Source organism: Bolinopsis microptera, chromosome 11, assembly GCF_026151205.1.
Source record: "Bolinopsis microptera isolate Bmic1 chromosome 11, MBARI_Bmic_1.0, whole genome shotgun sequence".
NCBI lineage: Eukaryota > Metazoa > Ctenophora > Tentaculata > Lobata > Bolinopsidae > Bolinopsis > Bolinopsis microptera.
The window spans coordinates 1,018,695-1,036,822 of record NC_087082.1 but is presented as its reverse complement, the minus strand read 5'-3'; the positions used below and the strand labels follow the sequence as shown (position 1 = coordinate 1,036,822).

The following is an 18,128-nucleotide window of genomic DNA, read 5'->3' as shown; positions in this document are numbered from 1 at the left end:
CATATAACGAATTCAATAATAAATGTACAAACGTAACAGTTCAAATCAAACAAACACATCAGTGGTTTGAGACCACACATCAACAGCTATATCTTTTATAAACGACTTTATTTTGGCAATCGATCAGTGGCGTAACGAAGGGCCCTGCTGACCCCGCTGTGCAGGGGGGCGCCGTCTTAGAGGGGCGCCAAATCGTCGTTTGAATGTGGGACAATTTCGAAAACTTAACTAAAGTACTAGCAAAACTGCGCGTTTTGCTCTAGATACACACTTTTTTAGAGATTTTACCGGCGTATCCTCTAAAATCACCTAATTTGTTCAATTTTAAGGAGGGGCACTAAAAGGGGAGGGGGCGCCAACAGGGGGGCGCCTTTTCGGCAGGGGGGCGCCAACAGGCAACGTTACGCCACTGCAATCGATACTGCAACATGATCTATTTCAGAAGTTTTCGCGGGAAAGTATTTTAAAAACGCATATGTTCATGTTATTTGAACAGCAGTTAATATTAAAGTCACTATTGTGACGGTACATTAGAACTAAAATATAAAGTTTGACTGTATTTATTATAAAGTTTCGTGCCACGGTATTTGCACCAGTTTAACGCGAGATCGAGAAATTAAAAAGCAAGCAGCAGTCCCAGTTTTCAAATATCGCTAGCTGGCGCATCTGTTTAGAAAGTGAGAAAGTTGAAGGGAGGGGTATATTGCTCGTCTGGTAATATCATCGCGGGTCTCCTTCAATGACATCATCATCATGATTACTTCTAACAGCCTGGCTAGCTACTTTTAGAACCAGTTGTAACTCACTCTTGTCAATTCTACCGTTACCATCTGAGAGGGTCAATGATATTTTATTAAACGGTTGTTTGGTTCAATCTAGAAATTAGAGTAAATCGTGAACTTGCTAATATTACATCGAGATTCAAAGATTAATAGATCTAGATGGGTAGTTCACCCTAACTCGAAAATCAAATGATTATATCAACCTGAATCGCAGACGGCTAGAACTGCTTTTCTCACTCGCTGTAGCTCGAGAGCACTAATTTCTCCACCATTCCTTCTCATCATATCACTGATGAGAGCAAAAAGAGCAGATTCACTGTCTATGAAACCTCGACCGCTCTTATCGTAGTGATTGAACAGCATGTCAAACTCTTCAATTCCCATAACGTCAACATGTGACAACTGAAGAGCATTTCGATTAGTTCTGAAACTAATGAATATGTTTTCTAATGTTTTATTCTGTGGTCTATAGTTCGAAGGATCGAATAAATTAATGACGATTAAATTAAGTACGCTTAAAGATAAGATACCACGCACAGTTCCAAATATAGAATCCTCGACGTCCAAAATAGTGTAGAGCTCATTCATTGACAGTTGCCCATCGTTGTTTGTATCGTAAGTCATGAAAAGTTGTTGAACAGCTTGATTTACTACTTCATTCGGTACACAGCCTTTTTCTGAGAACTATGGTTATAATACTCATTGAATCAGTATAGTGAGTAGTCAGTAGTATAGAATTAATAACGCAACAACCGTTCATTGATAAAATCATTAATTTTGTGAGATGAAGTTTAAAGCGGCCTTTGATTTTGGAATACTGTGTGGCTTTAGCCACCTTTGCATGGCATCGTTCCTAACAAGTAATAAGGAAAATGAGGCAGCCAAAGCAATACAAAAATAATGAATTAAAAGAAATAGTTTAAAATGAGATAAAATCAAAACGTGACTTACAGTTAAAATTTCATTCGTTCTACTTGTTTGAAATTAGAGTCTTCGCTATTCAGATGGTCTACACGAGGGTTTTTAATCGTCGAATTCACTGTTTTATTACAAGCAAATTCGTAAAAATTGGTGGACGCGCACTAATTTCTGTCACAGTAAGTTGCGAATGGCATAAATTTTCATATACAAAACGTTCCGCGCCCTCCAAAAAACAATCGTTATGTGCAGAATTGTGGGCGAATGTTGCCTCAGTTCAGATGCAAAATTAGCGCAAAAGTTAAGTCCGTGCACCAATGCTACAATTTCGCCAGAACACCTCTAACCTGCAGTCTGATGAGATTTTGGAGCTGATAAAAGTTTTTCGACAACCAAATATTGAACAGATAAACTTTAATAGTCCAGGCGAGCAATTTACCGACATGGATCAAATATGAGTTATAAGATTCCTGCAATACATTGTTACAGTTTCGAATTCGAACCCGGACCTTCTTGCATGATGGCTGTTGCCAATGGGGCGACATTTGCTTACAATTCTGAGAAATAAACCGGGGCGACATTCTTAAAATTTCGCTTACAATTTTGCTAGAACACCTCCTGTTCTAGTACAGTAGATGTTTTCTTCTCAGAATTGTAATTATGTCGCATACAAATTTGATCCAAAATATCGCAAAAGTTAGGTGCGTGCGGGAATTCCGGGATTTGCATCGATAAATAATACTGTTCGGAGAAGACTACCCGGAGAAGGCCTTGTATTGTATATTATTTATGGTTCCTGAAAACTAGATATTAGCTGGAATGATCACACATATTGATTGGAAATTTACCTTTAATAAACAGGTAACAAATGGTGTTTTATTGAGAGAAGGTTCCCCAAGACAGCCTCTGATAGACCCTCATCGCTCAGGATATACTGACATAGTGCATACTGCATATGTATCATTATTAGGCTTGGGCGCCATGCCACAAGAAGAAGATGATATGGAAGTCCGGTAATGGTAGAGATCTCAAGGTACTGTTCCAGGCTACAGTTGAGTCCATCCTTCTATATGGCTCTGAACCATGGACTATCAGCCAGACCCCCGCAAAGCGTATAGATGGATGTTATACAAAAATGCTGAGGATGGAACTGGACATAAACTGGACAGAGCGGCCAATTAACGTGTATTGACACTTTAGAGCATCCGTCATCTCGCCGAGCACCTTAATAATGCACTGTTCGTTACCTGTTTATTTAAGGTAAACTATCAATCAATATGTGTAATCATTTGATTTAATCTGTTATTATATGGTTTGCAGGAACCATTTATTAATTTAATAAAACAAACATTTCCAGATAACTCCGTTTATCATTCTGTATGAACGAGGCCTTCTCCGGACAAGGCCTTCTTCGGACAGTCTTTACTCTTCTCTAGCTGAAGTCCTAACAGTATAATTCATCAAATTCGATGTAAATTTCCGCACGCACCTAACTCTTTCGTTATTTTGGATCCAATTTGTTCGCGACATAATTACAATTCTGAAATTAAACCTCCCGCGACATTAGCGCAACATACTTACAATCTCGCTTACAATTTGCTAAAACACCTCCTCGTGCAGTAACTTAGAATACTTATATAGATAGATATTCTTCTAGAAAATAGCTTAAATAATTCAAATTTTTATTAAAATATTTATGATGATGTTTGTGTCACTAGGGGTAGTTCACATATTACGTAATCAATATTTTAGCAATTTTTACCCCCCTCAGCTTCCCCTTCCGTAATCAACCGTAATCAAGACCCAATCCCCCCGGCCTCCGGCCCCTCCTGACAGCAATATTACGTAATCATAGCCTGACCCCCCCCCCCTTGAATTTTTTCCCTAGAAAACACTTTTATCTACGTTTCATGCTACCCTGATCATGCTATCATGATGTGCCGAAATCATTGTTATGATATCCGGCCAAGCACCTTCTAAACTACTTACTATTATAACCGGATATTCGATCAATTTCTAAATTTTATCACTATCAGAGTGAAATTGAGTGAAATTTGAATTAAAATATTGTCAAATTGTTATTATTCTATTATTAAATCAAAGTTCTAAACAAGGGATAGTTAAAAAACAACGCCCAAGTCTAATCTTTCCCTAAAACGAAAACTAAAAATCAAAAACTTCATTGCAATTCCCGCCAATATCTCTTGTCATACGCTAAATTACGGAGATAATGCAGGTCAAAGATATTATTCAAATAAATATTTCTTTTACATAAATCATGCACAATCAGCGAGAATAGATTGCTTTGAGGTCTTCCTCTTCTCCCTGGTAAGTCCAGTGTATTGATGGCAAAAATGAGGGAAGAAAACGCTGGTCCGTCAAAAGGACCCCGCAAAACATGTCCTAACATTCTCCACCGACTACGGGCCACTTTTTCTGACAATGGTTCAGCATTGCAGCATTTATACAAGTTTTTGTTGGAGATGACTCCTGGGTACTTTATATTCAAAATAGTGCGAAGATGTCTGCGGTGAACAACATCTAGTTTTTCAAGGAATATTTTGGGGACGGCCCAACAGGATGAGTTGTACATAAGAACCGATACGACTAAAGCATTGTACAGTATTAGACGTTTGTTATTATTCTAGAGGGTAAAAATTTCCACCCGGAAATTTACATCGAATTCGAGGTACATGAGTCATGAAAAGACAATCACCTAGCCTTATATGTAATTACTGTGGCCCCTCGAATGAGAAGTAAGAGCACAAGATACTATGGCCTCTCGAATGAGAAGTAAGAGCACAAGATACGGGTATGTGACCTATGTGACATAGGTCGGGTATTATGAACTAATGAACTCTCAACTGCACGTATAATAAACTCGGTTTTTCTAATTAGAGCTATAGGAAACCTATCTTAGATCAACAAAAAATGAGTAAAATCTTAGTAAGATGTTGTACCACGCACTTTAGAATAATAAAGCATGATAAAATACGGTGTCGTGTACGTAAAAATAGTATGGTTTGAATTGATAGCTGTAGTTATTATCAGAAGGATTGCAGTTATGCTGGTCATTGCACATCGTGAATCGTGATTTTGGTTGTACTCCATCTTTGAGAAGGCAGAATATTGAGTCATGTACCAGATTAAGATATAAAAGCTATTCCGATCAAAGTGCAAACATTTAGCGCCAACAAGTCGTCTTTTGATAATCATAGAGATAGATGGAATGGAGTCTGCCGTCAATCATCCTAGAATTTTTATTATATAATGTTATGCTATTTTTGTTGAAAATGAGTGCTGAGTAAAATATTTCAGAATTTAGATCAGTCATTTCAGTGATCCGATTTTGGGAATTCAGGTGGCGTAGGTTTTCAACAAAATGATACCAAATTTGGAGAAAATTTGAGTTGAAATGATAAGAATGCTGGATCGTTATATCAGCTCATCCCTCGCCCTTGATCCACATCATCCAAACACGTGACATTGATATAGAAATGGGCCACAGTATCTCAAATAGTTTACATTCCAATGATTGAACCCCACAGTTCTAGGAGAATCACATGATCATACCTATACCCATAGTGTTGACTGTTGTGAAGTAACCTATATAAGGCTGATTAGAGTCAGGATACTCATATATTTTTGTATCCCCTGATCTTTAGCTCGTCGTTTTTCGAGTTAAGAACGCCTTGGCTTCGCGTATTGTTTGAAAATTTACATTCAAGTTTTTTGTTGAAATCACTAACAATCTATTTCTAAAAATTAACATTTTTTCGATTAATTTTATAACTTTAATTGTTCATATCTGCATAGTAGATAGGAAGGCGGTGAAATCTTATAGAATCAGCTTTCTTAAACAACATTCATATCACAACATTTATTTTTAAGAGTATTATGCTTTTTATCTGTAATATCGTTCATAATTTTAAGTGCTCTTCCTTTTTATAATTAAGGATTCCTTCGCGACAGACTAATGGCACAATTAGTCTGTTTATTTTGATCACACAAATCATGTTACCACATTATTGTTAGCTCAGTCTAAAGATGAAGCGAGTCCTCCTTGGAATACTCGCCCTCCTCCTGCTTAAAGCCACTAATGCTGACTCTAATGCTGACTTACGCCGTTACAATGCTCTTAAATTTGGGCAAACAGACCAAGATTATATCATATATAAGCCAGACATGCGGCCCTCCCAAACAGCGCTTACAGTGTGCGCGTGGATCAGGAGGTTGAGAAGCACAACTAGACCAGTTTGGTTCTCCTACGCGACAAGCAGCCAAGCAAAAGAGATCCAGATAACGGATGACGGTTATCAATTCTTCATGTTCGGCGACCTCTCTGATCTGCGCAGTGTCTACACTGTTTCTCAAGGAACATGGTTCCACAACTGTCTCGCTTGGGATTCTGCTAGCCAAACTCGAAACCTGTATATAAACGGAGTACTGGTGGACAGTAAAGCAACACCTGCTGGAAGAACTCTAGGACAAGATGGGTATCTGGTGCTGGGTAACGAGCAAGACGGCCCTGGAACAGGGATGGATTCTGGCGATATCTTCGGAGGCGAGTTATATAAGCTTAATGTGTTTAGCAAGAAGTTAAGCCAAAGTGAGGTCCAGGAGATGGCGACGGAAATGTGCTCGGAAGTAGAGGAGACGTACGAGGATGAGAGGAGCATAAAATGGGAGGACATCGTACTGAAGACTAGAAACGGGGACATAACTGAAATTGGAAGTGGATGTCTCACCACGAAGCATCTCAGTGCTATAATTGTGCAGAAAGAGGAAAGGTTGAATAGCACACTTGAAGAACTAGAGCTGATAAAGCAGGAAAAAGAAACCTACAGGAACAACTTGGAGAGCAAAGCAGGGCAACTCAACACAACAGAGGAAGAACTAGCTCAGACAAAGTCCGATCTGAACACAACAGAGGAAGAACTAGCTCAGACAAAATCTGATCTGAACACAACCGAGGAAGAACTAGCTCAGACAAAGTCCGATCTGAACACAACCGAGGAAGAACTAGCTCAGACAAAATCCGATCTGAACACAACCGAGGAAGAACTAGCTCAGACAAAATCCGATCTGAACACAACCGAGGAAGAACTAGCTCAGACAAAATCCGATCTGAACACAACCGAGGAAGAACTAGCTCAGATAAAGTCCGATCTGAACAACAAAGAACAGCAACTCAACACAACCGAGGAGGAGCTGAACAGCACAACTGCAGCTCTAAATAAGACCCAAACCGAGCTTGAACGTGTTAAAGAATTACTGGAAAAAGCCGCTAATGCTACTCAAGACTGTCCTCTCAACTCGACTGTGACTAGCTATTGGGATCTGCTGTATTCCGATGAGTTTCTCGGTGGGATTGTTACCACAGAGAAACTTGAAGTCCTTCGCAAGGGCATAAGCAAGCTAGGTAATTGCATAATATGTTTTTCGTACGTGTATTATTTTATTTCGGGCGATCCACGATTGAAATATCCTCAAAGATTTTCATCCAAGCAGCACAATATAGTTTCATATAATCAACAAATTTACATTTTCAGAGTACTTTGAGGGAATCAGGATAACGGAGGGTGTAATCAGGTTCTTGAAGCTGTTCCACGACGGTGAAGATCAGTGTAACAACTAACAAATGACAGGTACAGTTTTGTCAACTTATTGATCAAGATGTATTGATTTCAACTTAGATTAGACACAAATATTAGTCATTTTTATCAGTAGCACGAATTGTCCTTTAATCTGACCACCATCGGCTAGGTTATGAGCCAAACATCAACTTTAGGTCAACATTGTGTTAACACATACATTTAGATCAAACCATGATTTCAGGTCTAAATGGAGCTAGCAAGAGACGGGAAGCAAGTGACGCGACGATCGACACGAGGGACATGAATGGAGATATCAGTTAGACAAACTAGAGGTGCTCACACTGATTGAATTTGAGGAAATAAAATAGCCGAACATTGTATTGTATTTGAAGCTTGAACTGATATAATTTGTGAATTGTTTTCAAAAACGATAAAATTAGACAATAAACATTTTGGTTAATTAATGCCGTATCTTTATTGTTAGAACCTGATAACTCTTTTTTTTTTGTTAAGCTGTTTTTATTACTACATTTAACGTTAAGTTTTAAATTTTGGTTACTGTATTCAACAATTTCATAATCGATTTAGCCATTTTTGGTGCTATCTACTGTGTTTCACTTTTGAACATATTCGATAAGAGTGAAAATAACATATTTAATACGACGGCACGTATAGTTCTCTCTCTATCTTCCCTCTTGATTTCCGTTAAGGGGGCAGGGGGGGGTCTTTATGAAATTTCTCTCAAAATTGATTTTATAGTTGTTTCTAATAGAGGGGAGTGATATCTATCTGCTACTTTTGGTCCCATGGAAAAATTTTGTTCCTAGCCGAAATTATTGCCGGTCAAAGGTCAGCGCGCCGCTCATGTGTAATTGTATTGCGCGAGCGATTTTCAATCGCGCGCCCTGAAAATCGAGTCTAAAAATCTATCTCCTCCTACATTTTTTGAGCAATCACCTTGAAACTTTCAGGATATGTTCTAAGGACCATTTAGAAACTTTTGCTCTTTTTAGAATTTCGAGATAGGCCTTTACAAAATTTTTATTTGATTTTGAAAATCTTGGACCTGAAAAAATCGTCAAAAAACGAGGTTCAAGATTTTCAAAATCGAATAAAAAATTTTTAAAGGCCTATTTCGAAATTCTAAAAAGAGTAAAAGTTTCTAAATGGTCCTTAGAACATATCCTGAAAGTTTCAAGGTGATTGCTCAAAAAATGTAGGAGAAGATAGATTTTTAGACTCGATTTTCAGGGCGCGTGATTGAAAATCGCTCGCGCAATACAATTACACATGAGCGCTGACCTTTGACCGGCAATAATTTCGGCTAGGAAAAATTTTTTTCCATGGGACCAAAAATATCTGGTAGATATCACTCCCCTCTATCAGAAACAACTATAAAATCAATTTCGAGAGAAATTTCATAAAGACCCCCCCTGCCCCCTTAATTGAGAGCCACCTTATATAATAATACAAATTGCCGAATGACGTCACTGTTGCTGTATCATTGGACCCCAAATTGTTTGATGTTTACCAACACTGAATCGCGATGCCTTTTAGCATGCTCACGAATTATTGATAATGACGTTTGTCACGGAGTTCTACTTGAAGTGATGCTTCGATGTAAGTCATATGAAATATTAATCCCAGCCTATATATATATATTAATATATCATATTATTATCTATCATGTGATTTCTAGCACACGCAAAGACAATGTGGGAAGGAGGATCGTTGGGTGCCCGCAAAACGACGGTTAACTCCGCATATGCCGTGCCGAGGTCGTGACTCCATTTCTAACACAAAAATGGAGGTAAGCCCGGGACCACAGTGCTAGTACACTACTGAAGAAGACCAAAGAATCGAGATAACTGTGTCTCTTCGAGTTCCTACACTAGTCAAAGACTCTCTACACTATGTATTACAGCTGCAGAACGAGGAAACCATCATTACAATTTGTTCTCGTCCCAGACTCAAACGGACTAATATTTATAAACTGAGACTACCTTTGCAACATCTACTTTCATCATCATTGCTCTGTCATGTGTTTTGAATACCTCAAAACATCTGTGCTAAAAATAGCGTGCATTTAAGTAAATTGTATTGCTTGTCACACAACTACTACTTCAGGTAGTTTAAACGTAACAGATCACTTACACTACGTCACCAAAAATACACCTTACTAAAATCTGTATGGTCATCTGTGGCATCTTTCTAAGTTTCATGAAGAATGTAACTTTTAAAATCATAAGCAACGACAGAGTATGATAGTCAACACCTGCTTTAATTATTGTGCACTAGATTGAGGTCAATTGGTCAAGCAGATCACGGTTATACTTGACAAAGCAGATTTCACTTAAGTATACTCATGCTGTTTTCTAGTTCAAATTAAGATACTATTAAAGTCATTAAAACTCACTCTTTTTGAAAAGGTCTGTAAGGAATGCGGTCACTTCATCTTGTTCCATAAAACCAGACCTGGAATAACAAAATTATATATTTCAATTGCCTTCATGAATCTGAATATTTTATCTCCGGTGGCCCCGGAGATATGTCCGACCAAGACTAATATAGGGCCACTGACTCAAAAGGGCCGATAGATATGAGGTTAATGAATAAACCAATAAAACATCCTACCAGATGAGGTTCATAATTTCCCCTTGTGATTCTTCATTACAGCTTTTAAAACAGGCCAAAAGAAAAGTTTAAATTTGTGATCAAATTTCACCTCCGATTTTGTCTCACTGATTGCCAACTAAATAATAACAGACGTAATTGAGACCACCAAGGTTTTAACTTTCAACTATCATCTTACTGAGCTATCTATCTTAATTATTGTTATACAGTTGTGACTGTTTGATATTCAAAATGTCTGGGGTTCGTGGAGAGAGAACGTCGCGTTTGACAACATTCCGAAGAAATAGGAGAATAGTTTGATTAAGTTGTTCGATTTAAAGAGCTTGATTTATTATCAATATCCAGTGCACATATTTGCATCCCCACGATCTTTTAATTTCTTCAGTTAACATGCAGGAATTAAGCAATAATATTATTAATACTGCGACTGTTAACACAAAATCTCTGTCATGTGCTCGATATTTATTTAATATTAAGTAATTCGATCATTGCACAGTTTAACTAATTATTTATTATTATTATCACAGTTTTGCAATAAACATTTGTTTCATGAATAATTTAAATATATCGAAACAGAAGCATCTGATACTTTGTGATGGGTGAAGAGCCACTGAAACAATATCGAAATCACTGATTAATATGATTTAGGGTGAGATATAATGTAAACATTATCACGAAGAATTCTTTCTGAATCCTTCGTATCTAGCACTCTTTACTTAACACGTCATCTAACCCTAAATGTGTAAGATTTAATGTTATCTATCTATTCCAGTTTCACCTGTCACTGTCGTAGTGCATCCAGATCTCTATAAAATCGGTACTGTGGATTTTTCCTTCAAGAGCAAAGTCAGTTAAAAAGTTATGATCCGTCCTGAAACGAAATAATAAATTTCATAATCGAGTTAATCGAGATCCAGACAGTAGTAAAATATGGATATTTAATGTAACATACATAATTTAATGCAGCTTCTCAGATTATGAAGAAATAAATAAAATAAAATCATGCTTAGAGATAATTTGTCGCAACTTTTGTAAACTTACATCGTGAACAGAGGGATTTGTTGAGACTTTCCAAGCTTTGCCTTTGCTACTAAGGTGTTTGAATTTAGTAATATTGCATTGACGTATCATTTTAGAAAAGTATTCTTGACTATGATACATTGCATATAATATACAGGGTATTCTTGAATTGAGCTAAATTGTAATGCAGCATGTTTGGCCAAGAAATTACACTTGTCCTGAAAAGATGGAAGCTCTAGCTTTTCAGATGACCGAGATATCAAGCAAAACAAGTTTATTCATTACGTGGGATCAGGGGAATCATGCAGGTCGCAGGAGCCTTATTAAGGCGTCCTATCAACCAATCAATTAATGATCAACCAATAAATTTTGCTTTAAACGAGATATACAAACTACTTGATCACTTTGTCATAATTTTAATTCCGTTCTGCATAATGTTTTCATATCATGTTCCACATCTAATATATTTATGCAAAATTTGAGTTTCTTGGTGACTTGGACTATCGACAATTTTTGTTGTTGAGAAAATACAGTTTTACTAAGCTTGAAGTAGTATTTATTTTCTGAACGCAAGAAAGAAATCAACCTTCAACCTTTTTATTAACTTATTTTGACATGACTGTTCCTGAGTCCTGATCTAAAATTGCACAAGAAGTCAATCAAATTAGGTTTCAGAACCCATAAACTAGATTATCCCTCAATTATGTTTACAGTGTAGTAGAAGTTTAACTAATATCAAGAATATCCAGAAGTCTTTTCTCCCAGAGCAAGTTATTACATATTGGAACAAACTCCCTCCGGACGTCAAGAACTCTGTGACAGTTTTAGGCTTTAAAATTAAATCAGAAAGATATGATTTCTTAAAGTAAAAATAATTGCTTTTTTTGGAATGTTTCCAATGAAGTTTTAGTAAGAATTGAGGGAGCCTGTTATGTCAGTAATAAAGAGAAACACAACAATTATCTTTGGTTTCATCCTTATGTGGCAAAGAAGCATTTTATAAATCTACATTTCACTGGAAAGTTTGATTAGGTTTTTAAAATAGGATAATGTTTTGATACATTTTTTAAGATATTGTATTTGATAAATAATTAATGTTGGTGGGGAAATATTTACTATAATATATTTTATCACATAGTGTGATGATATTTTGTAGACATGTGTGATGATGTGATGTCATAAATTTTACTTTACTTTATTAAAGTCAATACAAGCAACAATCAACATATATTTTGATCCTTTGGTTCAACCTATGACCTACGCCAGGGGGTTTAAGTAGAGCTGAGTCGTGCGGTAGACAAACTGAAACATATTTATATATTAGATCTATATATTTATTTGGTTGGACACACAGAAAGTAAACACACAAGGTTCCGGTTGAAATCTTCGTAGAAAAACTACATCATGAGATCTGAATATACGTAAGTCAGATAACTTTTATGAACTAAAACAGACCAATGTCTGAAAGTCGCCAAAACAGGGAATCGAAATTCAAATGGGGAAAATCATGTACAAAGGATCAGAACTCAATATTAAAATGCAGTAACAACACATAGAAACATGAAGATGAAACTGTTATCACTGTTCACACCTTTCTCTCTCTTTCGTGACAGAATACTTCTAACCGTGTTTACCCTTTCTAGCAATGACTACCAAAGAAGGTTAACCGATTGGACTGGGGAGGAGTGGAACATTGGCAGCACACTACCGTCCAATCGGTAAGTATTTACAATGTTTAGTTATTAGGTATATATTTGGAATTGGTTTAATTTGGTTGTAAAGTTATTCTATTATGTAATAAAGTATTGTGTTTTACAGGTTTTGTACATACGACAATTACTGGTTTTAATTGGTCAACTTAGAGTCATCTAACAGTGATAGCAGGAAGCAGGACGATCTACCCAACGACCTAACAACTGTGGAACTTTTGTTTTCTTTTGAGAGACATTGAGAGACACTTTGGGAGTTTTTTTAGTCAAACTGTAATCATGAGTCTTCGTGAGATACCTGTGTTAGACGATAGCGCTGACTACAGCACGTGGAAGAAAAAAGTGCTTATATGGCAGCTTGGAACCGGAGCATCAGTGAAACAGCAAGCAAGTAAACTTATCATGAACATGAATGGGAAACCACAGGAGGTTTCTATAAACATACCAATAAAGGTTCTAGGAGCTGAAGATGGAGTTGATAAACTCATTGCTGAACTGGACAAACTGTACAAGAAGGACGGTACTCAGTCTTTATTTAAGGCAATAGACGACTTTGAGAGATATAGAAGAGGAGATGGAGAAGATATCGACAACTACATCTTGGAATTCCAGCGGAGGTATCAGATCCTTAAACAGCTGAGAGAAAGCAAAGAGCTCTATGACGATATGATATTAGCATATAGACTGTTAAATCAGGCTAGCCTAAACGATGAACAGGCCAGATTAGTTAGAGCTACTTGTACTAGTACATTATCTTATAACTTGATGCAAGAACAGTTAAAAAGGACATTCGGAGATGGATTTACAAGGAATGAGAATCAATCCAGTCTGCCTTTCAAAAGTACTCCAATGGAGGTGGTAAAGCAGGAACCCGTCTTTCTAACTGAGGATCAGCAAATGGGGTCTGACGTGCACTGGACCAGAAATGGGGATCATCAAAGAAACTTCACTGGTCAACCTATGAGAGGGGAAAACAGATATAACCCTTACGGTCAGAATAGAGGGCAGTCTAGATTCAACCCATATGCACAGAAACGAGGACAAAAGTCTTACATGAGGGGGAGCAGTAACCAAAGGATCAGTTGTTTTATATGCCATCAACCAGGTCATGTTGTCGCTGAGTGTTCTTTTAACACATTCGCTAAATCTCATCAAAAACAAGATGATGAGTCTCGCAGAAAGGTCTACGCTTTATTTGAATCAGATTTTTCACTTCCAGATTGCGAAGAAGAGATAATTTACTTAACAGGTGAATGTACGAACAAAGCGTTGATAGATACAGGGGCATGTGCAACCATCTGTGGAAAGGAGTGGTTTACGGTGTATGAAAGCTCTTTGACTACAGAAGAGAGGAAACTGATACAGACTGAGACTACTGAAAGGACATTTCGATTTGGAGATGGTAAGCCAGTGAAGTCGATTGCTTTGAAAACTATACCTATTAACCTTTGCAACAAAGATATGTTTTTGAAAACATACGTGGTGACGAACGATATTCCTCTTTTGCTAGCGAAGCAAACCATGACGAAAATGGGTATGGTACTAGACATGGAAAATATGACCCTAAAAATAAAAGACAGCAAAACACTGGAGAAGTTGCGGAGTACAAAATCGGGTCATGTAGCTGTGCCGATTGCACGTTGTGGAGATGGGCAAGAAAGTGGAGTAACTTATCAAGTGTCTGAAGAGCAAGACTGTGGAAAAACTGCTGACTTTTATCACCGTTACTACGCTCATGCATCAGCTGCAAAGATAGGTAAAGTCATCAAAAACGCAAAGTTGAAAGATGGTAATAAGATCATAGAGGAGCTTGAGAAGATTGATCAAACATGTGATTTTTGCTTGAAGTACAAGACTAGATCTATTCCGAAGAGGAAAGTGGGAATCCCTCAAGCTTCTATTTTTAATGAAGTCGTTGCTATGGACCTAAAAATTATAAATGATGAGGTGACTTTACTACATATGGTTGATACCGTAACAAGGTATTCTGTGGCAGCTCGAGTGATCAGCAAGGAAGCTCAAGAAATACTTGATAAGGTATTTAAGCATTGGATATCCATATTTGGACCACCATCGACCTTCATATCAGATAATGGAGGAGAATTTGTAAATGATTGTTTTAACCAAGCTTGCTCAGTACTGAACATCAAGATTCAGACATCGCCAGCGTATTCACCTTGGTGCAATGGGATTGTAGAACGACACAACGGCATCTTGGGATGCATGATAAAATCTTTGTTAGAAGAAATGAGATGTGATCCTGAAATTGCTATAGCGTGGTCTGTTAGTGCTAAAAATTCTCTCAGTAATACATACGGATTCAGCCCTCACCAACTAGTATTCGGAACAAACCCAAGGGTTCCTGGAATCATGGAAGAAAATATGACTCCTGGAACATTAAACCACGAAGGTGTCCTCAAAATAGTCAGTGATCACCTCAACGCTCTCTCTTTGGCTAGACTGAAGTTTGTTGAATTAGAAGCTAACGACAAGCTCAAGAGAGCACTCCAACAGAGGATATTTACGCAAGCTAACTATAGATATTGCAGTGGTGATCTCGTGTACTTCAAGAGAAGTAAAAAGTTCTGGTATGGACCAGCAACAGTAATAGGACAGGTTGCTAATCAAGTTCTGATCAAGCACGGGGGTCACATCGTGAGAGTGCATCCGTGTAAAGTGGTTCTTAAATCTAGAGCAAAAGAACAAATTGAAGGAAGTGGTGCAACCTTGCAGGGCCAGGGGAATGTTGGTAAGCCTATTATAATCTCCGAGTCGGTTTATCGAGCAGCAGTGGAGGAAGTTAGGCCTGGGGAAAATAGAAGTCTATAGAGTTTGATGATATAGCAGTATTCTGTCACGAAAGAGAGAGAAAGGTGTGAACAGTAATAACAGAAACTATATAAATATGAAATCATCTAACAACTACGGATGATGATTAATCACTCTACACTCGACTGTCACGTGACTTTTTAAACACGTTCTCATGGTGGCCCTGAATGACTACACACACATAATATAGCAATGACCCTATATACAAATTCTGTAAAAATGGTACAAATTTAAACTTCCGTATATGGTCATATCACGTGATCGACACAGTTTTTCGCCAATATCTTGCTAGGGGATCATTTTAACCCTATGTCATGGGGGGTGATTCGGAATCAGCGTCCGAAAATACATCGATGGAAGTTGGTCTCAACTTTTAGAAAAATTTCGAAGATCGACTGTAGAGTAATTTAGCACGCTCGAACAACTACTATCCTATTTGAGCCCCAAATCTTAGTCCTAAATTTATCAATCAATCTGGCCTCTTCTCAGTGGCGTAACGTTGCCTGTTGGCATCCCCGCCGAAAAAGCGCCCCCGGTTAGCGCCCCCTTCCCTTTTGGTGCCCCTCCCTAAAATTGAACAAATTAGGTAATTTTAGAGGATACGCCAGTAAAATTTTTAACAAAGTGTGTATCTAGAGCAAAACGCGCAGTTTTGCTAGTACTTGAGTTAAGTTTTCGAAATTCAAACGACGATTTGGCGCGAAGCAAAGCAACCATCGATGACGATGCAAGAATGCGCGTCGAAGCGGCGAAGTCCTCCAACAACCTTTTCAGATCGCTGCTCTGCGAAGCAGAGCAACGAAGAATGCTAAAATGCGAAGCAAGAATGCGAAGCAAAAATGCGAAGCAAGAATGCTAAAATGCGAAGCAAGAATGCTAAAATGCGAAGCAAGAATGCAAAGCAATTGGAGGAATTCGCCGCTTTGACGCGCCGCGCGAACTAGCATTCTTGCTTTGCATCGTCGTTGTCGTATACAGAGTCCGTTGTCGTAGCTCGTGCCGTGAAGAAAGCGGCGCGCGCTACTTCGAAGAAATTTAGACTAGTAACATCCGTCAATGTCGATGCTATTATATTTTATTAAGAATGAAAAATTTAAGGAAAAAAAATGTTGTTCACCACAAAATAATAAATACATATTGTTATATTTATAAATAAATTCAAATTTCAATTTCAACCACATGCACATATACAGTACGCCGCGCACTTAATTGATGATGTCAATTCATCGCATCTCGGCGTGGCACAGTAGCGCATCTCGCCGAGAAGCCTCATTGAGTGCGCGGCGCGGCACAGTAACGCATTGCGCTACAAGCCGCGCACACAACCACAATTGTTAAGAAATTCTTAGGTGCAGTTGTAGGCGCCGCGCACAGGATTGTTTTTTACAATCACATGTCGCATTTCTTAATTATTAGAGCCAAAATTTCAAAAGCAAAATAATTAAAGCAAAATATTAAATGTTTTATATTGTTCATTATTATCACCTTCAACTGTCACATTTTTTCTATTTCATCACAAATAAGCTTGTACGGCTTCGCATGCATGCGCCCTATCCGCCAGCTGAGCTACATCGATTAGATGATGGGTCGGTAGCATCTGGAAAACATTGAGGATAGGTGGCTTTGTACTTAGAGCTCACACATTCTGTGTATGGTGTAGAAGGTTCCAAGTTCAAATTCTAGTGTCACCTAGTCTAGGGAGTAGCTAAGGATCTATTGGATTTATCCGAAATCACATCTGTGTCGAATGATCGGAAATGTGATTGAGGTTTAAATGAGGAGGGGCCCTGCCAAAAGATCAATGCAATAATATTTTTAGGATATCCACGACCTCTTCAGTACATGTACATCTACATTTTAGTCTACTGTAAACATGATACTATATTATACTATTAACTTGGTTGCATGATGCTGCATTGCAGGGTGGTAATGTTTGAGTTTCATGCCGAGATCATGCGATGAATTTGATGACATGGGAATCATGCAGAGGTTTCTGGTATTCTATCAAATACCATAATTATTAATTACAACATTTTACGTTATGCTAACTAATTCACCTTTACTTGGTTTATATCTTAACAAGGTGACTTTAGTGATAGCCTAAATATATTCAGGCTTGAGTCCTTAAAAGTTTAATATCTATAATTCTTGTCATGATTTCATTTTACAAGGCAAAACAGTCTTGATCGTGAATGATTGTTTGTAAAGTAACAGAGAGCAGGTTTGTGTGTTTGTCGCCTGTCTGGACTCTTGGAGATATGCTATCTGTGGCCATCTGCATCGTGGGCTATATTCTCCGTATGGGGTACATTGTGGCCGCAGTAGATGGACTCTGTATATTTTAGATGGACTCTTGTAGTCATGTAATTTGTATATTTTTATGAATGAACTATATTTGAGTGTGGTAACGACTCCCGGACTCTACTCCCGTCTCAGCTTTCTTGAGACTCTGTAGCATAAATTTAGGAAGCCAGTTAGACAGGACGCCTGCCTGCCGGCACTGAAGAGTGATTACAGAATGAAATAGTTATGTATTAGAAGTTACACTTAGTAAAATTACTCCCATGTCCCATTAAAAACAGGTGCTAATATTAATTAAAATGTCCTACAATTACAATTGACTATGGAGTTATTTAACC

The 18,128-nt window shown here is 37.8% G+C and overlaps 3 protein-coding genes across 3 annotated transcripts in view; 1 reads left to right on the top strand and 2 right to left on the bottom strand.

The window, feature by feature from the left end:
- The window catches only part of LOC134822730 (phosphatidate phosphatase LPIN1-like), a 582,707-nt gene that overhangs the window by 229,305 nt on the left and 335,274 nt on the right, over nt 1-18,128 (bottom strand).
- LOC134822744 (calbindin-like) lies at nt 473-11,017 on the bottom strand. The gene is made up of 6 exons (XM_063833983.1): nt 10,973-11,017; nt 10,710-10,802; nt 9,714-9,772; nt 1,320-1,459; nt 986-1,184; nt 473-830 (listed from the first exon to the last, which is right to left on the bottom strand). Coding segments are annotated over exons 1-6 (603 nt in total). The 5' UTR covers nt 10,975-11,017; the 3' UTR covers nt 473-720.
- LOC134822556 (uncharacterized) lies at nt 5,748-7,862 on the top strand. Its single transcript, XM_063833666.1, has 3 exons — nt 5,748-7,122; nt 7,253-7,348; nt 7,539-7,862. Exons 1-2 carry the CDS (start codon nt 5,748-5,750, stop codon nt 7,336-7,338), a joined length of 1,461 nt encoding a protein of 486 aa, XP_063689736.1. The 3' UTR covers nt 7,339-7,348; nt 7,539-7,862.

What these genes read in the sequence shown, in the direction of transcription:
- LOC134822556 (XM_063833666.1), top strand. Translation starts at nt 5,748, where the DNA reads ATGAAGCGAGTCCTCCTTGGAATACTCGCCCTCCTCCTGCTTAAAGCC. An exon ending in CAAGGGCATAAGCAAGCTAG is followed by an intron (nt 7,123 to 7,252) that starts GTAATTGCATAA and finishes TTACATTTTCAG; the next exon opens with AGTACTTTGAGGGAATCAGG.
- LOC134822744 (XM_063833983.1), bottom strand. An exon ending in AGGATTCTATATTTGGAACT is followed by an intron (nt 1,185 to 1,319) that starts GTGCGTGGTATC and finishes AATGCTCTTCAG; the next exon opens with TTGTCACATGTTGACGTTAT. An exon ending in TCTAGCCGTCTGCGATTCAG is followed by an intron (nt 831 to 985) that starts GTTGATATAATC and finishes TGACCCTCTCAG; the next exon opens with ATGGTAACGGTAGAATTGAC.